The 26,714-nt window shown below is 47.0% G+C and overlaps 1 protein-coding gene across 1 annotated transcript in view; it reads left to right on the top strand.

Annotated features, from left to right (window-relative positions):
• FBN1 (fibrillin 1) overlaps positions 1-26,714 on the top strand; it is a 221,103-nt gene that overhangs the window by 186,709 nt on the left and 7,680 nt on the right. The window contains exons 46-60 of the mRNA XM_013006330.2: positions 92-211; positions 2,547-2,672; positions 6,020-6,169; positions 7,190-7,255; positions 7,490-7,606; positions 9,244-9,363; positions 11,443-11,565; positions 12,865-12,996; positions 13,337-13,462; positions 14,367-14,573; positions 16,144-16,269; positions 16,537-16,659; positions 21,128-21,244; positions 21,914-22,042; positions 23,111-23,230. Of these exons, the coding sequence (XP_012861784.1) occupies positions 92-211; positions 2,547-2,672; positions 6,020-6,169; positions 7,190-7,255; positions 7,490-7,606; positions 9,244-9,363; positions 11,443-11,565; positions 12,865-12,996; positions 13,337-13,462; positions 14,367-14,573; positions 16,144-16,269; positions 16,537-16,659; positions 21,128-21,244; positions 21,914-22,042; positions 23,111-23,230 (1,902 nt within the window). The remainder of the gene's footprint in view (positions 1-91; positions 212-2,546; positions 2,673-6,019; positions 6,170-7,189; positions 7,256-7,489; positions 7,607-9,243; positions 9,364-11,442; positions 11,566-12,864; positions 12,997-13,336; positions 13,463-14,366; positions 14,574-16,143; positions 16,270-16,536; positions 16,660-21,127; positions 21,245-21,913; positions 22,043-23,110; positions 23,231-26,714) is intronic.

The following is a 26,714-nucleotide window of genomic DNA, read 5'->3' as shown; positions in this document are numbered from 1 at the left end:
CTTAAACCCGTTTGATTTCTTCTGGGTTTAATTGCATGGTAAAAATAATAACAGCAGGAATTTCTTCCTTCTTTTTCTCTTTACTTTGCAGATATCAATGAGTGTCTCTTAGAACCCGGGAAATGTGCACCAGGCACCTGCCAGAACCTGGATGGGTCCTACCGATGCATTTGTCCACCTGGGTACAGTCTGCGGAACGACAAGTGTGAAGGTGAGAGGGCCCTTGGGGTTTGGAAAGAGCAGTGTGGGGTCACTGTTCTGGCCCTGCAGGTTTCCATGATGGTGTTGCTGTTTCGAAGCAACAAATCCAAAAGCAGAAGGTGTGAGTGAATTGGCCCAGGCTTAGAAGTAGAGACAAGACTTTCTTCTTGGGGGCTGTTCTCTGCTGAAGCTATTTTATACATATCACGTGGACTCGCTCCCAGTGTACTTTTTTATAGCTTGTCCAAAAACATGATCTCAGTTCCAGAATTCCTGCTCTACATGTTTGCAGACGCTGGTGTATTGCATCTAAAAGCAGCTTTCTGGTTCCGGTGGAAACATATAAAAATGGTCATCGTCACAATTAGTGCACGTGGCTGTGCTCTTCCGACCCGTGCAGTGGTGTTACCACCAGATGGTTCTCGGCCAATTTTATAGAATTCCTCTCATTTCATTCCATGGCATCTCAATGTCATTGCATTAAATGCATGTTAGTTGCCAGAACCTTCTATGTAGCCTTTGAACAGACCTGTAGCTAATCTATAGTGAGTGAGATTTCCTCCACTTTCTGTATTGCCAATGAAAAATACCCAATTTAAATTAGGCTCAAGTGGTAATTTTCTAAATGGAAACAGTTTATCAAAATAGGCCTAAGTGAAAATTATTAAAGTTATTGTTTTAAATGTATTAAGGATGGACCTCCTTCATTCTATGATGAACGCCCAGTATCCCTAACTGAACCAAGTTGGGATGCGTAGAGATAAAACCAACTTCCCAAACAGTCAAAAATGTGACCATTCTGGAATCTGTGTTCCTCTATAGGCTGTCATCTATAGGCTAATTCCTACCAGAAGATAAGGAATCATAAGTACAACAAAAATAAGCTTGGTACAAAAGTTGGTAGGGTGGGGTAGAGAGAGGAGTGTGGGCACAGAGAATGGACTGACTTGATTAGCTGCACCTGCTTCACCCATAAACCACAGGAAGCGTGCCGCATTTCCCAGTGGAGCGTAATAACTGATCAAGAGGCTGATTTGGCGTTGTACAGGAAGCAAATCACTTTACATTACACCTATGAAGCCCACTAATATGTGGCATTTGTAATAGTAAGTCAAGATAAATGGAATTAATTTCTTGACTGCCACTCAGTTGGACCTCTGGGGAACACAGTTGTGTAATGCGGAGACCTGGTGGAGTGGGTGCATGTGCACGTGAAACTAGAGTCCCAGGATGCAGGGGCTATTTCATGTTCCCTGGGGGTGCGGGGGGCAGGAACCTTCCCATAAAAAGTAGCCTGGCTGCACGTCGACTTAGTGAGCTTCTTCATTAAAATTCTTCCTGAAAGTCTGGGGCAATGATGGGTGAGTTGGTCAGAGGAGAATGTGAGTATCTTTCCATAAGCAAGACGATCGTGTAGCTTCCTGAACAAAGACAATTGTTTAAAGTGAAAAGAGTACTGATGATTAATAATCCATCCAGGTCAAGAGGCATAATCTGGGTGTTCTGAAAGATGAACTGTGACATGTGGTCACCCAAGCTCTTAACACATCACAGCCCAATCACCCTTTCCCAGCCCTTATTTTAAGCAGCTAAAATGTTCGAATATTCATAGACTTAAAGCAATGTGCCACCATTCTAAGGGCATCAAGTTCTCATTATCTGTATGATGGGGGGGGGGGGGGGAAGGCAACCTATACAAGGAAGATATGTTTGGGTTGTAATACAAATAATCCTGCAGGAGAGTTAGGAGCCTTGTCTTCTCTCATAGCGATAGTTTGCACTGCCTCATGTCATACTTATTTTCATGAGTAATAGAGCCCTTGCAAAATGCACACTTTCAGAGTAATAGCACAGGGTATTGAGAGATGCTTGGGTAGGGTGGAGGGACATCAGTTTGGTTCAGAGACACCCCGCCCCCCCGGCCCCCATCTCAGCGAGTGACTCATTGTCAGCCTAGGTACAATCTCAGTGCTTCCACCTACCATGAGAGGATGAGGTGGAATTCTAAAGTTCTGTGTCGTTCCTAATTTGAGGGGTATGCAATTACTCCGACCTCTGTCATTAGCCAAGCAATACCAAATAGGTAAGAGAGATTTCTCATAAACCCCCTCAAAAAACACCATGAGATTCCATGGCTGTACCAAGAAGTGTCAAAACTATCTTTTTAAAAAAACTCATCATGATGTAGTAGTCCTAGTCCACAGCACTGTGCCTGAGAGACATGCATATTTTCCCCTCACATGTGGAAGGGTTTGGGAGCTCCTTGCACTTGCACATTGGACGTGGGTATCTGATGGTGCCTCCGTTGTGATTTGACTTTGTTTGCCACCTGCCATTCCTTGCAGACATTGACGAGTGTGTCGAAGACCCAGAGATTTGTGCGCTGGGCACATGCAGTAACACTGAAGGCAGCTTCAAATGCCTCTGCCCAGAAGGGTTCTCCTTGTCTTCCACTGGACGGAGATGCCAAGGTAAGTGCCTCGGAAGGCTCTCGACTTCCCTTACTCTGTATTTATTTGTTGTGGTTTTGTTTGAAGACGGGGCTAAGCTCCGAGTCTTTGTGAAAGCGACGATGGCGAGGTCTCACTCACCCAGGGGCCTAATGATTTCCAGATGTCAGAGGTTCATTTGTCCTCTGAGTTGCAACCTTATCCATCAAGTTATACAACTTCCCTGGCACTTCACCCTCCTTCCCCAAGAACCCAAGTGCGGATAGGTCGGTTCGGTTATGGAGGGGCCGGTCCAGCGATGGATGGATTCTCTGTCTCTGGAGAGGATACCTGTATCAATAGGGCCCCAAACTTCCTGACAGAAAGGGGAAGATCCACTTGGCTGCCACAAGAAGATAGGAGCCATTGCTTACAAGCTTCCCAGGAAAACAGAAAAATAGACTGGGCCATATTGTTTTCAAGGATAATATTTGTGAGTTATAAGAATTTTCAGTGGTTTTTTATGTCCTTTTCTTTTAATGAACAAGTAGCCTGAACTTCAGCCTAGCACAGTGTCTGCTTCAGGCAGTGAAACCCAACACTGGCAGTGAGCTGCTTCCCGTGGGTGGACCTGCCCCTGTGGCTTTCTGAGACTGTAATGCTTGACAGGTGCAGAAAGCCCCTGGGTGCATCTGTTTCCTTAAGCAAACTAGGTTGAATGATTTCAGGGAAGCAAAAAGAATCACAAACATACATATGCCCCCATTTTCTTTTCTTTCTTTTTTTGGTTTGTGTTTCTCCATATTAACAAACACAAGGCAATGGACATCAAGGCAAAAAGCTCTAAAAAATTGAGCAAGCCATTGAATCTTCTGTAACCCACTGTCCTCATTTTAGGGAGCCTTGGTGGCACTGTGGAATAAGCATTTGGCTGCTAACGGCCAGGGCAGCTGCTCAGACTCACTACAGGAGAGAGATGAGGCTGTCAGCTCCCGTCAAGATTTACAGTGTTGGCAACCCTGTCTAGAGCAAGCTGTGAGTCAGAATCAACTTGATGGCAGCAGATTCGGCTTGGTTCTCATTTTAAATCATCATCCTAGGAATACTTACCCACCCAGTGCATTGTACTGGGCATGTGACTCATCTGTGCTGATTAGCAAGTCCTTGATAGATGCGGAATGTTTTTATTTCAAGTGCCCGACCAACTTTTACGCTTTTCAACGGGTTGTTTCTTTAACCAGGATTTAGAAGGAGGGAGGAGAGACTTAAGAATTGTCTGGTTAGTTTTCATCTCGAAGATGGCTAGCTATCAGAGGCCCAAGTGGTGTCCACTCCTGAAGGTGGGGTGGTGCATGCTTCCAACAGATCCCCTACCTGTGCAAGTTCAGGAGAGCCAGCCAGATAAACCCTAACTCCTTGTCTTTGTGTGCCTTTGGCTGGGCCTGAGTGTGGAGAGGAAGCAGGTGTGAATCTGCTGGAGTGGCAGGCCTGAGGAAGCGATGGGCTACTCAGTTGATTTACACCAGTGGGTCTGCTCAAGAGCCCGCTCACACTGCCCGGGAATGAGCCCAGCTGTGAGCAGCCTGGTCACAGGACTGGCTCTGGGAGGCAGAGCCCCAGACTGAGGAATGCAAGCAGGGGAAGTGACTTTTGTAGCGCTGATGAAATTTCAAAGGCCATTAAGGACACTCTGCAGATGATCAACAGACACCCCAGCGAGCCCCAGTTGGAGTGTGTGGGCAAGCACAGCTCTCTCTCTTGTTGGAAAGCACCTTAGAGCAACAACCATCCTAGAGAAGCACAGAGGCCTGGGGGCACCTCGGGTTACTGTTTGGCTGCCAATCCAAAGGCCTGTGGCTTGCTTCCACCAACTGTGCCACGGAAGAAAGGTGTGGCGGGCTGATACTGTAAAGACGATAATCTGGGAAGCCCCATGGGGTAGTACAACCCTGCCCAACAGATCGTCACGAATCAGAATCAACTCTGCTGTCACGGCTTTTGGTCTGGTCCCAAGAAGTATCACAAGCAAATAAAAATCTCCCCCAGGGCACAGATTTTGTTAGAACCTGGGAAATCCAGAGCTCGGGTTTCCTGGTAAAGTGGAACAATTAGGAGTCAGACACCCGGGTCAGAGAATTCTATGGAAGCACGGGTAGCATTTTTGAATGAACCCATGCCAAGCAACTATAGCAGTGGTGTCAACCTTCCTCATGCCGCGACACCTTTCATACACTTCCTCATGTGGTGGTGAATTCCCTCCACCATAAAATTATTTTTGTTGCTACTTCATCGCTGTCATTTTGCGACTGTTATGAATCAGGTGACCCCTGTGAAAGGGTCATTCGACCCCCAAAGGGGTTACAACCCAAGGTTGAGAACTGCTGAACTATGGGGATCAATTGCCCCAGCACCTGACGGCCACACAGGCAAATGAGCCACTCCAGCTTGTGGAGTTTAAGAAGGAAATGTGTCCCTTAGACTCACTCTACACTTCATATGTTCTAATCTCTATGTGATGCATTTTTTTTTTCTGTCCAAGAGAGTACAAAGGTTAGGGACATGGGTACCATTGTGGGTGGAGTGGAGTTGTCAATGAAGGGGCAAAGGTTGAGGATGTAAATAGATCAATATAAGAGCAGGCATGGGGGTTTGTTTTGGGGGGTTGTTTGTTTTTTAAGAAAACTTTGCAAATGGGAAGGTGAAGGAGAGAACCAAGTTTTACTCTATGTGCTGGGACACTTGAATGTGACTGACCACACTTGATAAATATGACAGAGAGAGAGATGTGTGAACTTCTTACTTTAATTCATGAGAATTTCCCCTCTGTAAGCACCAGCTGTTCCGTGGGAGAAAGATGGTATTAGAACGGGGAGCACTCCCGTCATCCCCCCAAAACAAAGTGCTCACTGCCATCGAGTTCAGTCCAACTCCCTGTGACCCTGCAGGACAGAGTAGAACGAGGCTTGTGGGTCTCTGAAACGGTAACTTTTCAGGGGGCTCATCAATGTTACCCGAAACACAGGAAGGCAGAGGCAGCGATGAAAGAGCCTTGGGAATGATTCTCTCTGTGAATGTTCCAATCCTGAGGTCACTGGTGTAGGTGCCCTTTTTTAAAGCGACAGGGTTTGATTTCAGGGTTCCCATCAGATTATTTTGCAAATTCTTTAAAAGGAGAAAGAGTAAGTCAGATTAGGATCTGCCCCATGGATGTGTCCGTCAGATCTCACTGCACAAGTTCCCTATGGTTCCCTTTAACGATCTTGGCTCGGTTCCTAGCAAGTCACTTAGGGAGGGTCGCAGCGGGCATGGGGGCAGAGCACAGCTGGCACTGTGGGCTGTTTGTTCCTCCGTCGCAGATGGCGAAGGTTTGTCTTGAACTTGTGTTGCAGACCTGCGAATGAGCTACTGCTATGCCAAGTTCGAAGGAGGAAAGTGTTCCTCCCCCAAATCCAGAAATCACTCCAAACAGGAATGCTGCTGTGCGCTGAAGGGAGAAGGTTGGGGAGACCCCTGTGAGCTGTGCCCCACGGAGCCCGATGGTATGTCTGTCGTCTGTCTTTCTCTTTGGGCAAGGACACCAGGAAGACCGTGGCCTGGAAGACGATGCACACTCAGAACACACCCCCGTTCTGTTGACACTGTCTGGACCCGTGGCGACCGTGTGTGTCAGAGTAGAATTGTGCTTCACGGGGTCCCAGGGGTTGGTTTGGGGGACTGTATTGCCAGGATTTACTCCCAAGTTGGCTCTGGCTGGGAAAACCATTTCCAGTCAGCCCTGTCAACGCCCCTCCCACTCCCCAGGCACTCCTAAAGATAGATGAGTTCAAGTCTAATCAAAATCTTCATTAAAATTCTTGTACCTCACGAAGCAGGGAGGTTGCTTTCTTAGGTTTTTTGTTGTTGAGCATTCATTGAGTACATATTAAACAGCAGGTGGCTCAGAAATATCTACTTTTCATTTCCTCCGCCTGCCCCTGTTCCTTGTTCAGTGGCCCAGCTTTTCTCTTCAGGTGGGGAATGGGTTTCCCTATATACCTGTTTATATAATTCCCTGGAGTGCAATGGCAGACGTCTTCTGAAGCCAGCAATCTTCTTCGAAAGTGAAAGGTAGCAAGTCGGTGCCCACAAAGAATGAGGCATTCGCTTTCTCTACCAAGTCTGCTGAGGAGGAATGATTTTCTGGGAAGGGGCTGCTCTGGTCTGTGGCCTCCGTGGCTTCGTTCTCGAAGCTGGTGTGGCCTTAAGGCTGACTGGTTCCATCTCACGGGAGAAAGGCAGCTGGAAGTCCCAGCCAGAATCACCAAGGCAGTAAAGAACAGGCCCTTCCGAAGCATGATGCTGGTGGTCGGTAGAGCGGAGGCGCTCAAGGAGTGCCGAGGTTTCCTTGCTAATAAGTATAGTGTGACTCAGGGGGCTTCCAAGCAGTAGACACAGCTGTGGAGGGTTTGTTCCCTTTTGCTGGGTCTGGGGTGTTCTTGCTCACCTTTTCTCAGCGTGTGCTGCCCCACAACGCTTGGGGCAGGCAGTCACCTATGAACAAGGGCATGTCTCTCCCACAGAAGCCTTCCGGCAGATCTGCCCCTACGGCAGTGGGATCATCGTGGGACCCGACGACTCAGCAGTTGGTGAGTAGCCTGTCCTTAGCATGTCTTCACGCTCTCCACCATCCTCCTCCTCCTCCCCCTCTTCTCTCGTTTTCATTTCACCACCACCCCTGTCTTGGAAAAGGAAGCGCGACTGGACTTTGACTTGTTCTTTGGATACCAGCTGTCTGATCATAATTTACCTTTGTAGGTGTGTCTATTTTCTTTTTTAAGGTACCCTTGTTATTCACTATGCTTTTTTTTGCTTTGCCTAAGACATGGATGAGTGCAAAGAACCCGATGTCTGTAAACATGGCCAGTGCATCAACACTGACGGCTCCTATCGCTGCGAGTGCCCCTTTGGTTACATCCTAGAAGGGAATGAGTGTGTGGGTGAGTAAACGTCTCTCTCTCCTGCTGGGAATTATAAGTTGGTAACTCATCTAGGTGGCATTTCACTGGGAGGTATATGCTAGGACAAAAGTGGGTCCACTTTTCAGGCAGCATTTAGTCAGCTATCTTAGCCGGGTCCTTTTCACGTACCAGGAACGGTGCTAGGCTCTGGGACTATAGCAGTAAATGAAGTAGACGTAGTTGCGTGGGATTTACAGTCTAACAGGGGAAGGTAAAATACTGGGCATATTTGAAGAAAGAGTAAAAAGGCAAATAGTTTCATGAAAATCTTTATGAAAGATTTTTAAAAGCTATTTAAGGCCATCATTATTCTCTTGGTATACACAATAAAATACATTTCTGGATTTTATTCCATGCAGTCATTTAAAGAATTATGTGCCTTGGGTAAATGATTCTTGCATTAACCCCCATATTAAAATGTAAAAAAATATTAAATAACAGCTCCTATGATCGACCCCCTAATCCATTTTAACTCTAATTGAACCCACTTGGATCATGTTTACATATCCATAGATCCCAAGGCAGTTCGATATAACTGAATTAATAATGGCACAAATTCCGAGAGTCTCCATTTGTGGAAAGTATTCTTTCCATGAGACGTAAGCACTGGCTACGTGTGGGGGAGTGTAAGCAAGTCCTTTCCCTGTTCTAGACCAGCAGATGCAGGCAGACTACGTTATTTCCAATTACTACCCTTGCCGCTTTAAAAAAAGCCAGGGTGCTGCAATTTTTATTAACTCGAAGGAGGGGTGATACTCTTGACAAATACAGTGTGACAGTAAAAGTTAAGGAAGGAAGCCAACGCTTTCTCTTTGCCCTGTCAGTCAGTGCTCCCAGTACCCTGCCTTCACTGTCTGACTTCAGAAGCCCCAATCTAGAATGGAACCCTGGATAATAGTCCATTACTCTTCTGTCCCCCGGACAGCTAAAATAAGAATGTTATTTCCTTTCCCAAGGGAAAATATTCTCCCCAAGGGATGGGCCTGACTAGGGACTTGGATTATTCTAAGTGGGTGTGTTAGGAGGCAGATAGACTTTGTACCCTAAACATATTTCTTTCTAGCCTCTCTTCTGCCTGATGAAAACCATATGGTTTTTAACAGAACCAACAAAATCTGCTTGAATCTTGATTCTATCCAGTGTATTAATTTTTGTTTAACCTCTGGGCTCTTGTTTTGTGAAAGTTTAGTCTTCTATTTTATATCTGGCAAGAATCCATCGTATATACAGCTTCTTGGAGCGTGATGTAATGTAAGGCCAAACTGGATATGTATTTCTAGCTTTAAATAAGCGAAAACTCTTGACTGGTAAGAGGAGACTTGCCTTAACGCTTAGACCATTTATCCCCTATGAACTATTACTTCTCTGTGGGGAACGCCTGGACACGAGCACTGCATATAGGCTAGAAATCCAGGGGCGTTCAAGGTCAATGCTGCTGGTATCCTGGAGCAAGTCAAGTCGTGCCCCCAGAAGTCTGTGATACTAAGGCATGGGCACTCATTTCTTGGCAGGGCAGAATGAGAACCGTGTCCTCTGAGAGAAGGAAGGATTTACCTAAGTCCAAGTCCGTTTTACCCCAGTTCACCATCTGTAAATCCGCCCTTGCTCACCTGCAGATACTGATGAATGCTCCGTGGGCAACCCTTGTGGAAACGGAACCTGCAAGAATGTGATCGGAGGCTTTGAATGCACCTGCGAGGAAGGGTTTGAGCCAGGTCCAATGATGACTTGTGAAGGTGAGCCCGCAAGCTCGGAATACTTGTTCACGTGTTCTGATTGTGGGGACACGAGCTGGCTGACTCCAGTTCTTATTTTGGTTACCACGCTGGGCGTATAGATGAGAAACCACTGGGTCTGATAGGCCCGCCTGTTATTTCTCTTCTGAGCAGTCCTCTCTTCAGCGAGTGCACAAGGGAGATGTGGGAGGCTCACGGTACAAGTTACACTGTACGATCTTACACAAAGCTCGTTGGTGTCTCCCAACTACTTACGTTTGTATACAACTTCTTATTTATGTTCTTCTTACGGTTTAGTTTCACTCTTTTTCTTCTCTTTTGGTTTGCTTATCACCTCCCATGCTCCCTGCCATCCTCTCTCTTTTCTTTTTTTCTTATGGGTATGACTGCACACTGGGATGACCTTGGGCAGCCCCCTGGGAGCAATCACAGCAAAAAAGGTTACATCTTGAGGTATCTATAAACATTTGAGGTCTGTGCCGCGTGCCAGAACCAGACTCACTGCCATCGAGTCGATGCCGACTCTTAGTGACCCTATACAACAAGAGAGAACTGTTTGTGAGTTCCTGAGACGATAACTCTTTACAGACATAGAAAGCCTCGTCTTTCTCCCACAGATCCAGCTGGTGGTGTTGAACTGCAGCCCTTGCAGATCGCAGCCCAATGTGGAACCACCACACCACCAGGGCTCCTTAGGTCTCATAGGATGTGTGGGAAGAAAGGAAGGAGCGGGGTTGCAGGCACAGTGGTGTGTACGGGATCGTCCCTAGAAGTGCAGCATCAGCATCACCTGGGAAATTGTTAGAACTGCACCTTTTCAGGCCCCATCCCAGAATTCCTGAATTAGAAATGATGAAATTAGAGCTCAGCAATTTGGTTTAATCTGCTTCCCAGGTGATTTGGAAGCACTTTCAAGGCGATACCCAGTGAGCTAAAGGACAAAGGAAGGGAGGTGAAGGAAGGTGGTTGTATCAAAGGGAGCTCTTTATGAGTGAGACCGTGACTCCCCGGTTTCAGTGTTGCTGGTGAGTCTCCAAAGGCGATGATGGGTTTGTGACCCAGGGTCCCCCTGATGCGCTCAGTGAACAGAGTCACCTCACGGCCTTGGGGAGCAGCATGAGAATGGGGATGGTCCATTTCAAGCTTGCTTTTCCAAAGCACAGTCTGCTGACTCCTGGCTATGCAATCTCCAAAAATAGTTTTCATCCGTGAATGGTGAGGTTATTTCCACCTACTGAAAGCTAGAACTGGCGATCTATGTGAACTAAGTAGCCCTCTAAGTGTAAAACGATCCAGAAACATTTAGTTGGAGAGAGGAATCATTGTTATTTTATAGGAGCCTCTTTCACACGCTGGGGATGTGGGTGACGGGGAGTGGTGGTCAACAATGCTTTTGATGCCTCGTGTTCTGATGGCGGTTGATGTGGCAGCCGCTTAGAGTAACTGCGGTAAAATTCGAGCTAGTTCCATGTGACTTTCCCCACACCCACTACAGCTCTCAGGTGGATTCAACGTAGTGGGAGGGTGGAGAAGATAGGCTCATCCCCCTCCCTGCAAGTGGCTAGTGTGTTCGAACCACATGGAGAGCAGTCCCCTGCTTGCCTGCTGTTGCCACCTTTGACGTTAGGGCGGTGCAAATGGTCCTTTGAAGCTCCCAACCAGAATTTCAGAAAAGTGTCCTATATGTAGGGCGACTTTCAATGTGATAGTCACCTCAATAAGAATCCGTGCTGACCCCAGGACAGCAAGCACGAATAGGCTTTGGGCAAGACCAGGCTGTGTGGGTGTCCCGTGCATACCCCTTCTAAAGTAGCCAACTCAGTGAATAATCCCCATCAAAATCAGAAACTGCTTGGATCGTCCATGATTTTTTGCTTTTATAAATTTATATGTAACATATGATTCCATAGTTCAATCACGTCATGCGGAATTGTACAACTGCTACCACATTCAGTTTCCAAACCTTTTTTTTCCCCTACATCCATGTTTTTAACAATTATTTCAACATTGGTAAAAGTCGGGTCCTTCTATTGTTGACACTCATGTTCCTTTTCTTTCCCCTCCTGTCATTCCCTACAGATGTAAATGAGTGTGCCCAGAATCCTCTGCTCTGTGCCTTCCGATGTGTCAACACTTATGGGTCATATGAGTGCAAGTGTCCTGCCGGGTATGTTCTGAGAGAAGACAGGAGGATGTGCAAAGGTGAGTGAGACAGCCACATTCCAGGGCATCGGAGTCAGGAAACCTTAACTCTTTCTTTGTCAGGGAGGACTCCCCACCCCTACTCAGCTTTTATTAGTGCAGAAAAAGTGGAGATTGGGACATGATCCTGTTGTCCCTGGATTACATGAGGTTGTCACTGCTAACTTCCCCTCTAAAGTGAAGCCTGGAGTAGCATTTTTATTACGTCACTGTGTATTCCATGGGTACCACGTGACAGGCATTCTGCTAAGATGCGTATATATGAAGAGCTTCCATATTCAGGAAGCTCAAGGTGAAATGGTTGAGACAGATGTAAATAAATAACCATGGTGTGATAAATGCTATGATAATTATATGGACAATGTGCTCTGAGGAGGATATAAGCATTAGCAAGAATTATCTATCACTAAGGGATGTTCTATTTCAAACCTGGAATAGCACAGAAGATCCACTTTAGTTACACACCTTGCATGAGAGATGCCGACTGATCCCTTGCAATTTCCAAAACACTGGATGAGGCGCCACTACACAAACTTGGGGAAGTCCCCGAACTCACCTTCAAGAGCTCTGATTTGCTTCTCCCGGGTCTTACACAAGGTCAGCAGACCCCTGTTCTCTCAAGACGACTTAAATGCAACGTTGCTTGAAGGGGGAAGACTTCCTAAGAGAGAGCTTCTCATCACACACAGGATCAAGTCCAAATTTCTCAGCTCCCAACATTGTCAAAGAAAAAGAAAAATGCAATAGGAGGAAGTACAGAATGAGGAAGACCTACCCCACCCCAGAAAAAAAGAAATTAAAGAGGAGAAAAGACGAAGACCCAGTAGAGAATAAATCATCCACAGATGTTTGTCCATTTATCAAAAAATATAAATAAAAGTTGGCATTATATGATGAGCATTCTAATATTAAATCATATCCATGAATACTCTATTGGAATATTATATTGTATTACTAATGTGCAATGGAAGCTTTTATTATAATTGTTATGATTATAATCAAGATTATATACTATGTTATGAAAGCTATCTGTAACTTTTTTCATTTAATTCATCAAAAAGTGTGAGCAGTTATACTCACCTCTCTTGAACTGGTTTTCAGAGAGAAGGTAATGTTGATCCAGGCCAAAGGTGATTACACGACACCTTTCTGTTCTCTGGAGGTCAGCATCCAAAAATGATAAAGGAAATAAAGCCACAGGCAAAATAACATAACCGACTTGATACCGCCGCTTGCTTCAAAGACAGGTCACTAATGCAACTTCTTTGACCAGTGTGTGTGATTGGGCCTCCTTCACAGATGAGAATGAGTGTGAAAATGGGAAGCACGACTGTGCGGAGAAGCAGATGGAATGCAAGAACCTCATTGGCACGTACATGTGCATCTGTACTCCCGGCTATCGGCGGACACCGGACGGGGAGGGGTGTGTGGGTAAGTGAATCCCTGACAGAGGAGCTTCGAGTGACTTTGAAGTGACAAAGGACCGGGAGATATTGAGCTCTGAGTCCTGGGAGCCGCTGTTGCCCTGGCGAGAGCCGTTTTGGCTTCATGGGTAGCGGGGAAGAGGAGGGTGATGTTGGCTGAACGATGTCAATAGATGAGCTATTCACAGACTCAATGCTACAAAAGGAAAGACGGGAGGGAGAGGGAGGGAGGGAAAGAGAGAGGAAAGGAGAAAGAAGGGGGCCAGGAAAATAAGCTACCCTTTATCCTTCTGCACAAGTACACACCTGACTCCTCTTGGTTTGGGTGCTTGAATTAAACTGAACAGATGAGAACGAATGCCAGACCAAGCCCGGAATCTGTGAGAATGGGCGCTGCCTCAACACCCCCGGGAGCTACACCTGTGAGTGCAATGACGGGTTTACCGCGAGCCCCACCCAGGATGAGTGTCTTGGTGAGTACTGTCACGGGGTGTTTGTGTCACCTCGGGCTCCCCATGGGGTGCTCTAAATCCATATCTCCCTTTGAAATCGTAGAACATGTCAGAATTCGAGAAAAGGTTAAAGATGTTCATGTTTTGGAGCTGACTCTTGGGCGCTCAGACTGTCCATTGGGTTTAGCACCACCCTGCAGCTAAATTCCTCCCTCCCTCATTGTATCCTTGGATTGCTCGTTTGGGATGTCTTTCTTGGATGCCTTTCTAAGCCCTTGGTGATCGGGATCCGTTTCCTTACTTTTCTCTGCCACCCTCTCTCCTCCAGCGTGGCTAGTCCCCATATCCCTGGAAGCAAATAGGCTTATAATCTAGTGTAGGCCAGGGTCAGATTACTCAATGCACAAGGCAAAGCACAGGCTTACCCATGCTTCCTTGCTAATCCATTGCTTTCACCACATCACGGGTCTAGCTGGTACCCATCTCTCCCCCACCCCAATCCCACAGCACCTTCCTACAGAACCAACCCCCTCTTCAAGCGTCTCATCCTTGACAGTGATTGAATCGTCAGTGAACAAGATAAACACCACTAGCTTGTGCTCACTTACTAAACCGTAGGGCACCATTTCACTATAGATTAGCGAGTAAGCACAAGTAAAGTCCTGCTTACCTTGCTTCCTGGGTTATCACCCCTGGCCTGGGCCAATGGCTTTCTGCTCACGTACTGATGTTCTTGTCTTATTGCTTCCCTTAGATGCCATCCTTTCTCTCTCACCGCTGTTTCCAGCTTTGTCCTCCTGCTCCTTCCTACCCGGGGTAAAGTGTCACCTCTTCTGTGTTTTTTATATCTGACCTAATTCTTTCTGTTCGATTATGCTCATCAAACCCCTTCTCCTGAGTCCGCTCTGCATTTGGTCCTTTCCAGATAACCGAGAAGGGTACTGCTTCACGGAGGTGCTGCAAAACATGTGTCAGATCGGCTCCAGCAACCGGAACCCAGTCACCAAGTCTGAATGCTGCTGTGACGGCGGGAGAGGCTGGGGTTCACAGTGTGAGATCTGCCCCTTCCAGGGCACCGTGGCCTTCAAAAAACTTTGCCCCCACGGCCGCGGATTCATGACCAATGGAGCAGGTACTTTTCTATGCTCTGAATCTGTTCGTTGGGTGAGAAACTGATGAGAACATGGAATCTGCAACATGGGCCCAGGCTCCCGCACAGATAGATGAGACCAGCCACGCTGTTCACGCTGGCATTTTAGGCATTACCAAAAGCTCTTGGTCCAGCTGGGTGAATGGTGTGTGCTTGGGTCTCTGCAGCTACCTCACCAGGAGTCCCCACCTTTCTAAATGAAACTTCACCCTAGGTTAGCTGTTGGTCCCTTAGGACATGACTATTTGGGGATAAATCTCCAAATCAAGGCTCAGTACATTCCTAAACTAGTCCACAAGCACGTACTCTAGCTCATCGAGTTGGCTGAAGACACTGCATAAAAGAGAGATAAACAATGCTGATCTCCTGGAACTGAAGCGCGTCTGAAAAAGTACAGGATTGCTTTAACTAGACACGGATGAGGGACTCTTCAGGAATGCCTGAGGCAGATACGAAGACTCCGGTCCAGACCACTAACAATCCTCTTCCTACGCCTCTCAGCATTAACCATCCTGGTTTTTCAGTTTCCAAAAGGACTGGTAAAGGGAGGGAGACATCGTGAGCTCCTCCAGAGGGAGGTGGAGTGAGAGAAGGAGGTTCAGAAGATTTTTGGTCACATTACAAAGATGTGGCTGAAGGTGGAATAACTGACATAATGAAATCGTTGGACAGATGAGGTGGGCTGACCCAAAGCAATTTATGATTCTGGGGAGGACGTGAAGCTGGAGGGGGGACACATACCTTGAAACCCAAGCAGGGGTGCTGAGTCGCAGTCTTGAAAAGACCAGGTACACCCAGCTGTTAGCATGACTTGGCATTTAAGAGCTGATACCTCACACGAGAAGATCTTGTATTGGGACCCCCGACAACGAGAATGTAAAAAGATGGTTTCCGACCCAGAGGACATGGCCTTCATGCTAGACCGTGCGCACTAGCCCGGCATTTGACCCTGTGGCGGCACCATGAGTAGGGGTCTCTCGTCCTCCCCGGGCTGCACAAACCCAGCTCAGGGATCCAGCCCGATGCTTCTCTCTTTGAAGGAGGAAAGTTGATCTCCCAGCCTCGGCATGACACCGTTTAATGTGTTTCAGGCTTCACTTCAAGTGCAACAAAGCGAAGGTGGAAGCCTTTCCTTTACATTTTGAAACTGCATCTTAGAAACAACGGGGTTTCCTTGTCAAAAGGCCCATTGCTATGTGTGATTCCTTTCAAAGATGTTGCCGAAGACAAGTTTGAGGGCCTGGGAGGGATCAAGGAGCCAAACCTGTCCAGAGGGGAGGTGGTTCTGTGGACCTAGGAGGGCAGCACAACAGAAACTTAGATGACCGCTTGGGCTTAAAGCTTTCAGTTACTGATCCCTTCAGTGACTTGTGTATCACTGTTACCTATTAAAGTTAACCATTGGCTTTTCAATACGGTTCATCAATCCATGGAGAATGTATGCCTTCATCATTTTGGCTCATGATATAATAACACTTTTTATTAGCACTAGACTGAAGTGACCTGCCTTAATATTGTCCCTTGTTACTTTTTTTTACTTGTTAATTCGCAGATATCGATGAGTGCAAGGTTATCCACGATGTCTGCCGCAATGGGGAATGTGTCAATGACAGAGGGTCCTATCACTGCATTTGTAAGACCGGCTACACTCCTGACTTAACTGGGACTGCCTGTGTAGGTAAGTAAGGGCCTTGTTTCTGAAGAGTTAGGCCAGACTGGAAATTTTCTATTTTTTTTTTAGGGAGGTGGTGAGGGTGGGGGAAGTCAGATCTCCAAACTGAAAATCCTAACAGTGTGTGCCTCAATAGGAAAATGTCAGGTAGCGATCAAAGGTTAACCCATACATGGGGAATACACTTGAGTTTACCATTTCTTTTAAACTAAAAATCCTTGGTCGATCCTGTGAATGCTGAGCAAATAGACATCTGTGTCTCTTGGATCGTAGATCTGAACGAGTGCAGCCAGTCTCCCAAGCCCTGCAATTTTATCTGCAAAAACACCGAAGGAAGTTACCAGTGTTCGTGTCCGAAAGGCTACATCCTGCAGGACGATGGAAGGAGCTGCAAAGGTAAAGTGGACATGGCATGCGTGCACCTGGCCCCGGGCCGCACTACTGCTCTCTGGGCCTCAAGTACTTCATAGGCAAGCTGAGAGTCCTGTGCCGCATGCGCGCGCAAGAGGTACTTCTTTGGAGCTAGTGTCTCCCTCAGTCCTCCTAAATTGGATGGAGAGAGGTTGAGACCAGGGAAGTGTACTGAGGACCAGTGGCAGCAGCCATCCTTTGGAGCGCCACTTGAGCCTCGTGAGGCCCATTGGTGAGGGTCTCAGAGATGGCAGGGCCATTCTCCAGAGTGGGATGGCCACTTATTTGATTACCCCTCTCTGACTCACTCATTCTGTATTCTGCTTCTTCTTGCTGCCTGGATGTAGGCAATCAGTTCAACAACCACACAGAGCGCAGGTCTTGCCTCAGCCTAATTGATGGCATCATCCCCAGAGGACAGTGTGCCTCCTTAAACGCTGCACCCAAGCCTTTGCTCTGTAAAAGAGGGACACAGCAGGCCTCTGAGAGCTTACCTGAGAGATACGTGAATAAGCCAAAGAATTAAGAATGAATAAAACTCTGTATACAGAAATTTCTCCTTGACCAGAAGTCAGCTTTTGCATAGTTCTTTTGGGATAATTGTATTCTTTTAACAATGTTATGACATATAATTTGCATACCATGCAATTGAATGGTTTAAATATATTGAGTTGTGTATTCATCATCACAATTTCAGAACATTTCCCACCTGTATCCATTATTATTAACTCCGTTAGCCCAACCTTCCCTGCCATAATCCTAGGAAATGATTAGTTTACTTATTGTCTCTATAGATTTACCTATCCTGAATTTCATATAAAGAAACTCATACAGAAAAGATCCCCACAACAGCAAAGTTAAACACACAAAACCCCAAAGGAAAGCAGAAAATAATAAAAAGTAGAACAAGTTAGAAGTGAGTCAAAAGATGAAACTATTGGTAAAAGGTTAAATTTTAACATAACTATATCTGCAGTGATCCACTGTCCAGTGCACTCCATTGGAGAGCAAGACTCTTCCCTTCTTTGGGCGATGGGCCAAGGAATTCAATGGACACTTAACCCAGATGGGGCGCTGTAAATGGTTGTTGGCCTTTCACTGTCATCTACGCCCTTCTGCAAACCAAATGCTCAGATTTAAGCTCAGTTCAGCCATCCCAACCCTAACATGGATTTAGTTATTAATCTGTTGATCACATTGGTTAGTGTGCTGATCGATGCAGCCTCAGCTGACATTTCACCTAGATGGCTGCTTGTATTTTCCTCCTGTGGACGTTTTCCTCAACAGTATGAATCTCATATTGTATGAGTAAGACATGCAAGCCTACTTAAGGATACATCCTCCTTACGGATAATCCAGGGAATGAGAGGTTGGAGAAGGGAAGGTAGACTAGATGATAGAGCAAGAGTAAGAGTGTGTGTTAGACCAGGTCAACTGGAGAAACAAATCCAGGGACACTTGTGTATGTGTAAGAGATCTTTATATCAAGAAGTGATTATATATCAGGCAAACATCCCAGCCCAGTCCCTATCAAGTCCTTAAGCTTGATACTACCCCATAAGTCCAATACCAGCAGAATGCAGGAAGACTACAAGCCAGTGGGTGCAAAGTCTTGTGGATCCAATGGTGGTAGACACATCTCTAGGGCTCTGACTGCCATCAGCATGACTCCAATGGGCTAGAGAGGAAGGTGAAGCAGAGAGAGAGAGAGAGAGAGAGAGAGGCCGGCCTCCAGAGAGCTATTTATCTCGGTTGCCCTCCAATCAAACTGAGACCTGATTGACAGGTTAAACTCCACCCACATGTTCCTACGGGAGCCATGTTGGCACAAAAAATGTAAATTATCACAGAGTGCTTTGCAATGGAGCTTTGAAAAAAGAAAGTAAGGGAGGTGGAAGAACGGCATAGGGTGTTGTTGGAGAGTAAGTGGTAGGGTCCTGTCCCCCCTCTTTCCTGTGTTTGCTGCAAGAGCGTGAACAGGCTATGTGGAGTACAGGCTGACAAAATGCATGTCAGGCTTTTCTATGCAGAATCTTATCATTGAGAAGGAGTGGAGACGCCCACTCAAACATTCTGACCATTGTAAGTGAGATGTTAATGAAAGCTTTGATCTCCTTAAGCATGGAGCTTCCCTGCCTGTGTATCACAGTGAGTTGGGGGCAGTTGGAGAGTAAAACTCAGAGCCAGCATCTATCCCTGTGAACGCAGAGCTACATTGGGAAAGGGGCTGTGACTCAGAGTGTATACTGCCTGTGAGACACACACACACACAGACCATTTTGAGCTGGTGGAGAAAGAGGATCATCAAAACTTTCTAGCAATTAAGAGATGGACAAATGGAAACGAAGCGTAGTAGCCCTTGTGTTCTTTCACGCGCTAGAAAAGGCATCAACAATGCTCTCCTAATGGTCTCAGGAACGTAAAATATAACGGTGTGATTGTTCCAGAGCGATGGACGACACAGGTCCCTTTCTCTTCCTGAAGTCTGAATTCCCTCCTATGTTTGGCACAATGACTAAATATCAGAAATGAGTGGCACAGAACATATGTTGAAATGGAAAGGACTAGGAGGGAGACCTGTGGGAAGTGTCGGGCAGGCACATAGCCCCATGAGAAATGGGTAAGATCCAGATATGAGCAGGTAGGGAAAGACCAGGGGGACCTTCTTGGAGATGAGAACATCTAGTGTTGTTCCTAAAAAGGTGGTCTGGTGCCACAATTGCTTACACAGTGGGCTGCCTGCCAGTCACAAGGTTAGCGGTTCAAATCCACCAGCTGTTGCATGGGAATAAGATGAGACTTTCTGTTCCCATAAAGATTTACAGCCTCAGAAGCCCTGGGGAGCAGTTCACTGAGTCGGGATCAACTGGATGACAGTGGGCAGGTGGTTCCCTCACCTGTTTCCTGGTGAGCTCCATCGAGCATGCAGTGTTGCTCTTGCAAAGCCCTGTGGGGCATATAAAGGAAGGTGCCGTGCAGGCAGGAGGCCAAAAGTGATCAATATGCAGAAACAGCACCTCCTAGCCCTCTCAACCCAGCAGGCTAGCAAGTCCAAGCTCTGAGAAAGCTAAGCCAAGGTTCCCCATCCATCGGCCTCCATGGGTGGAAAGAGCGCAGGACTAGCTCCACGTTTAGAGAAAGTGGGCATTGGAAGAAATATGGACGGGGATGTTCTCTTAGTTTAGATCCACTCCAGCTGTTCCTCTAGCCAGGGAGCTGGCCCGGCGGAGTGGACACAGTGGTCCCTTTGCAAACCCAGGACTGGTCTGCAGCTCTGAGCATAGCTCTCCATGGCATGAGCGCAGCGGCTGCAGTTATGATAAAGGGATCGCACTCGAGAGAGGGTGCCCGAGTCACCGGAAGATGGGCTTTTGCTAAAGTGGAGCTAAATGCTAACAAATCTAATGTTCTTGGTCTGTTTACATAACGTTGGGATTGAAGGGTGAGCCTTGAACTTGAAGCAGTGAGGAAAGAGGCCTGTCCAGAAGAGAGGGTTTTATGGAGAGGTGGGAAATTAGGTCGGCCACATGTAGGGGCAGATTTTTTAAATGTTTAATAAATCATTTTATTGGAGGCTCTTACAGCTCTTAAAATAATTCGTACATCCATGTATCAAGCACATTTGTTAAAAAGGATGTTGCCATCATCCTTTTCAAAACATTTTCTTTCTACTTGGGCCCTTGGTATCAGCTCCTCATTTTTTCCCCCTCCATTCCCCACCCCCCCACAGGAACTCTTGGTAAATTATAAATTATTATTATTTTCATATCTTACACCATCTGCTGTCTTCCTCCACCCATGTTTCTGTTGTTCATCACCCTGGGGGTGGGGGTGGGGTGGCGCCGGGTGTTATACATCTATCATAGCAATCGGTTCCGAGGGGCAGATTGTTAAAGTGCCGTTAGCTTATGGGGAAAAGCTTTGTTTCCTTTCTGATTGCTCAGCTTTGTTTAATCCAAAGTTGAAACCCTGACTTTCGAAGAGGCCACACTCTTTGGCCAAGCTCATTTAGGCAGATTTTGTAAAAACGAACAGAACTAAGTGAGCAAATTAATTTCCAGGCTCGCTATTTCTGTTTACATTTCACCTTAATTAGATCACCTCAGTGCCCCAGACGGTTTTCAGACTCCTTAAGCTTTCTCTCCCTTTAATCTAGATTTCGCCATTTATTAAAATTCCTCTATCATCATCCTCTAAACTAAAAGGACATAGGTTTTCCTCAGATTCACCCAACAGCTGCCTCCTCCCACCCCACCCCACCCCACCAATTACATGAAAGCTGGATTGTCTCTCTCTAACCCTTTACCACTTGAGTTCTGCATAGCCAACCACTGCAGCGCTGATCTGACCAGGCTCACCTGAGAGGCAGAAATCAAGCCTCAGAACTGCCCGCTGAGACAGTTTCTCTGTATCTGTGTCGTCGTCCGTTCAAATCCGATGCCTTTTCTTACAGATCTTGATGAGTGTGCAACTAAGCAGCACAACTGCCAGTTCCTGTGTGTGAACACCATCGGCAGCTTCACGTGTAAATGCCCTCCGGGATTCACCCAGCACCACACCGCCTGCATCGGTACGTGAGATCAGGAAAGCCCTATGTGAAAGGTAGAGAGCAGAGATTACGTTTGTTTTGTGGTTTGGGGGGTTTTTGTGGGTTGTTTTTGTTTTTCATTTCCTTCTAATGTTGGAATAAAGGCAACTGGACCAAAAAATAGATGGACTTGTGTCGACTAGGATGGAGTGCTAGGATATCATGACCTTGACCTTCCCTGAATTACTGCAGTCCTTTCAGGGTTACCACATCTCACCAGGGACCATAAATGGTTGACATATAAGAAGAGTCGTTCCTCTCACAGTTGTGGAGCTTGACAGTCTGAAATCAGGGTCTCAACCACGTGGAGGCCTTTGGAAGATTCAGGGGGCATCTACTCCAGGCCCCTTTTCTTGCCTCTGATGGCAGCCGGCAGACTTTGGAGTTCTCTGACTTGCAGCAAGCTCCGCAGTTCCCATCACCCCAAGGCCATCTTCCCTCTGTGCTCCTCGTCCTGTCTGTTCTGACCCTCATAGGGGATTAGGATCCACTCCACTCTAGTATGACTTCGAGGTCTCATCCGCAGCTACCAGCGGTTAGGACTTCAAGGTGTCTTTTGGAGGACGCGATTAAATCCATGACAAATCTTTCGTCTTTCTTTTAAACAATACAGAAAGGTATTTTACCTCCCTCTCCCTACCTTCCCGATAGACAACAACGAGTGCACCTCCGACATCAACCTGTGTGGCTCTAAGGGGGTTTGCCAGAACACTCCTGGAAGCTTTACCTGTGAATGCCAACGGGGATTCTCCCTGGATCAGAGTGGAGCCAGCTGTGAAGGTAGGTTGGGCCCTCAGCTGTGATCAGCCTGTGGGTCTTAGAAGGAGGAAGGGGTTCTGGGTAGCTACCAGAGCCTTCTTTGCTGTCCTCTCTGGGCTACCAGAACTGAGCACTGCAGAGGATGGCAGCTCTAGTCTGGGGTGCACAGGCCCCACATCTTAGACACACATCTTTTGAACTCATGCCTGGTGATGTCATCTACACATGCCTTTCCCAAGTTCATCACTCCCTTTCCTGCTCGGTTATGCATTTAACCTCCTAGATGTTCTAAAAGAAAAATAAAAAGAGCCCCAAATTTGATTTGTGGCCATTGGAGAAGTAATTCTTGCAATAATATATCATTGTAAATTCATATCGTTATTCTTCTAGGATTTTATTTTTTGGATTGACATCCTTTTTATGGAAATTTCCCATGATTTGTTACCTCTGTTTCCATATACTTTATTTTAGCTTGTTTCATTCTCTTAATTTTGAAACAGCTTTATTGGCTTATAATTCCCATAGTCTATAATTCAATAGTTCACTAAAAAGAATTGTACAATTACCACCACAATCCATTTTGAAACATTTTCGTCTCTCTTGTACTTATTGTTATCATTTCTCCCCAACCTCCCCTGCCATACCCCCCCCCACAAGAAACCACTAATTCAGTTATTGTCTCTATTGATTTACCTATCCTGGGTTTCATATACAGAAAAACATACAAAAACAAAACAGCAACAAAACCAACACCCTTTTGCGCTATTCTCATGCAAATAAGCAAACAGGAGCAGTGGACAGAGCGGTTCCCTGGCAGATTGTGGGGCTTTGCTGTCCGTCCAGGTATCATGTTTATGTGTAGACCTTCCCAGGGTCACCTTCAACTTGTCAAATATCACAGAATAGCCATTCTTGAACTTTGAACTTTGGGGCAATAGGGTAATGGATGAGGGGTGAGATGGCTTATTCGCATCTCGGCCCATAAAAGGGGCGTCAGAGCGCGTCTGTGGGCTGCTCCTCTGGGACTGCCTCCCAGGTGGAGAGGATGTCGTGCTCCTGGCTCAGAGGGGCCTGGGGCTTCTTTTTCAGATGTGGACGAGTGTGAAGGAAACCACCGCTGCCAGCACGGCTGCCAGAACATCATCGGGGGATACAGGTGCAGCTGCCCCCAGGGCTACCTTCAGCACTACCAGTGGAACCAGTGTGTCGGCAAGTGGTTATCTTCCTCCCTCACAAGATGAATTGCTTTCAGCTGGGATGGGTCCGACTACTCCTTTCTTTCTGAAACCGTGTAAAAGTTGCTATCGAAGCAACCCACTCCCTAACACTTTAAATTGCCCGCACTAGGTTGAGACTAAAGGGAAGAAGTAGTCTTTTGCAAAAATAGCAAACTAAGGGGAAATGCACGATAAGGAGTCCTTTGCAAGCGTCTGAGATGAAATGGCTCTGGTATTTCTCGGTTCCTCCTGTCCTCTTTGACTCTTGCTGCATCGCCGGTTCTGTTCACAGCAAGGGCCAGTCAAATCTTCTGGCCTACATTTATCTGCCAGCCAGAGGCGATTTTAAGTGGACTTTTGGCCTGAAGAAGCAGAAGTTGTGCTGTTCAGCTCCACACATCTTAGGGGCAGAGGGCAAGAGGCAGACATGCCATTTGGTCAGGATGAATACATTCTTTTGATAACTCAAGGAGACCCACAGGCTTTTAAATGAACATCATGTCATCCTCGATGCAGTGATGTCCTGGAAAAGGAACATAGAATCATAACACGAGGGGCTTGGAGGGAACCCCAAGTCAGTGTCGTCCAAGCCCATGTTTTATGGACGACAATGCTGACGTATGTCCCCCGGGGTGGGAGAGGAGGGGCGGAATGGAAATCTTCATGTACCCAGTTATTGGGGGTATGCTTGGAGCGGGGAACCCGAGTCTCTGAACCTCCTGATTTGTAGGGTTGCTTTTCAACAGTCAGGTTCCCTCAGTGTGGAGCTCTGATGGCGTAGTGAGTTCTGAGTTGGGCTGCTAAGCACAAGGTTGGCAGTTCAAACCCACCAGCTGCTCCAAGGGAGAGAGATGAGGCTTTCTGTTCCCATAAAGGTTTACAGCTTCAGAGACCCACAGGAGCAGCTGTCCCCTGTCCCCTAGGGTCATTATGAGTCCGAGCCAACTTGAAGGTAGTGAGATTGGTGTTAGTTTCCTGTGAGCGCGGCGCTTGGGTCACCTATTTAGGCTAATACCTGTGAGCCCATCTTAGCAAACACACCAAGAAGAGCAGCTTCCTGGGTAGATATGCGTGATGGTGATGTCTCACTTTCCTCCAAAGGATGAAGACATGCACGGTGTGTTTGCATTTGTCAAAATTATGCCTCGTTCATCTGGTTTCTTCCTGTACAAGGTGTAGTTCTGCTGAGATCAACAGCCCTGGCTAGATGGCCCAATTCAGTAACTAGCCATCCGGATTTCATAAAAGGCCTTTGTCCACTGTCAGCTCAGACAGGTCTTTGACTTTCATACCCTAGTTCTGATACTCTTTGCTGAACTCTCAGGGTCATCTTTATGGAGTGAAAACCCAGCATCTGAGACTCTTCAACCTCACTATGTAGACCCCTTTAATAAAATGAGAGCTAGGGAGGAAAACAGCCCCCAGGGCCATGCTTTATCCCTCTCTTGGTACCCTCCCTCCTGGGATGGGTGGAGATGGCCAAGGTTGGGCCCTCATTTCCTAAAGATTCTGCTCCAGTGCCTTGAAGATCATCCCCAGACGAGTCGTTGCAGAAGAAGAAGTTGATTAAGAAGTCAAAAGCGGTTTGGGGATTCTCAGTGCCTAAAAGAGACTGGTCCCAACAAGCCTCTTTTCAAAAAGTGTGGTTACCCACAGTGAGCATTTCTTTGGCCCAGGGTGGCTTCTCCCAGACCCGTAGGGAGAAGAACAGCTGTTTAGGGCATCCCTGCCTGGATCCTCACTCGTAGGCAGGCAAAAGTTCACCCTTCCAAGCTGTATGGGTTTGGGTTTGGGTCAAGGCATGACTGAGTTCACTGTTTTTTAGAAAGCACCGGACATCCAGCTGGTCATTGGAGTCATCCCTTTGGGGCCTACAGAAGACTGGAATTCTCCTAGTGGGGTTCCCTTAACCAAACACACATGGTGCTAGGGTCTTTGACTTTCAATGACAGCGTTGGTAGGTTTCCATCTACTTTCCAGACGCGAATACTGTTTGTGTAAAATTAGAATGGTCTCCTTTTTGTGAAAAACACTAAGCTCCCCCCACGTGTCAACTAGAAAACCAAGTAGTGTAGAGGGTAGAAAATGGCTGGTGGAGCCATTGCTTCCAGTGTGCAGGCAATGAGAAAGGTCAGGCACAGGACAAAACATGTGGCATCCAGTTACTGTCTTTGACTATCGATCAAATAGATGAAGGCATAACTTCATGCTTTCTGAGCGGTAAACACTTTGTCTGTTCCCTAGTGTCCTGTCTGCTCCTCTGTGCTCCACTCATCGCACTTCTCCAACGCAGATAAACCAGTTCCACCAAAACTCTGTCCACTTCTTATGGCCAAGCGCAGTAGGCAGAGATGCACAGCACACAGCGGGCCGGTGCGCAGGCGCCAGATGCCGCAGATAGACCGCAGAGCCTTTCAGAAAGCAGACCCCACTTAAACTTCTTCCTTGATTAGTTTTCTCTTCTTGGCTAAAACAGATGCATAAAAGCGGGGTGCGGAAACTATTTTAAAAAATTAGAAAGCAGATGAGTAAAGGTGGTGGAGGGACAGGGCGCCTGCTGTTGTTTGTGTGAAGGAGCTTCACACGTCCGTCCGTGGGAAAACGGCACAGAAAGATAATAGCGTTTTCCTCTGAGCTTTTTGAAGCCTTGTGCTAGTTCATAGTCAGACCTTCTGTCTTTCACACTCCCTTCTTTCCCTCTGCCCCGCTCCCCCTTCCACCCCTGCCTCCTTCCTCCGGTGCATGGCTTTCCTATGGCTCTTGAAGGAAGCAGGAGGGGGCGTGCAGGAACAAGGCCATTGACGGAGCTGCCTGCTGTGGGTCAAGAGGCCAGCTGTGGCTCTGTGCATTTGACTTGCCTGCTTATGAGGATCTTTGGCATCTAAGAAATCTCAAGGCTCCATCCAAGGTCACTTAGGCTTGAGAGTTCCTTTAAAAAATAAATAAATAAAATAAGTCATGGGATCCGCCATTATCTGTGGCTCTTCACCCTTACTTTAACTTAGGGGTGAGAACTGTGATGGAGCCCAAGGGAGAGTGCAGATACCAATGCTGTCCATCAGTGCAGGGCCAGGTGAGGCCTGAGGGTGTTCATCCTGCTGGAGGGAAGACCCTGTGCAGGAGGGCCCCTCCTGGCCTCCACGTCTACTCTCCACCCCTTTTCCACAAGCTCCCTGGAGGTTGATTTTTATAAGTTAGATCTCCTTTTCCTGCGATTATTTTCATACTTGTCAGACCCTGATGGATAGCCTGTTTGCCTGGCTGGCTCTCTCTCCCATGCCTGCCCCTCTTTCTCCCTCTCTTTGTCTCTCCCTCCCTCGCTCCCTCACTCTCTCTATTGCTCTCACGCAGGCTGGGTCACCCCCCACCACCCCCCAAGTGATTGTCCATGAAGTCTGTATCGGTCTCTTACAGCCACACCAAGCTTTAAAGAGACTCCAGGTGCTCTGGGCAGCGGGCTGGTTTGGATGAGGCGG

This window comes from Echinops telfairi, unplaced genomic scaffold (assembly GCF_000313985.2).
Source record: "Echinops telfairi isolate 266 unplaced genomic scaffold, ASM31398v2 ScPeMD7_8;HRSCAF=38, whole genome shotgun sequence".
Taxonomy (NCBI): domain Eukaryota; kingdom Metazoa; phylum Chordata; class Mammalia; order Afrosoricida; family Tenrecidae; genus Echinops; species Echinops telfairi.
The sequence above is the reverse complement of the archived record's forward strand: the minus strand, read 5'-3'. Positions and strand labels throughout refer to the sequence as shown.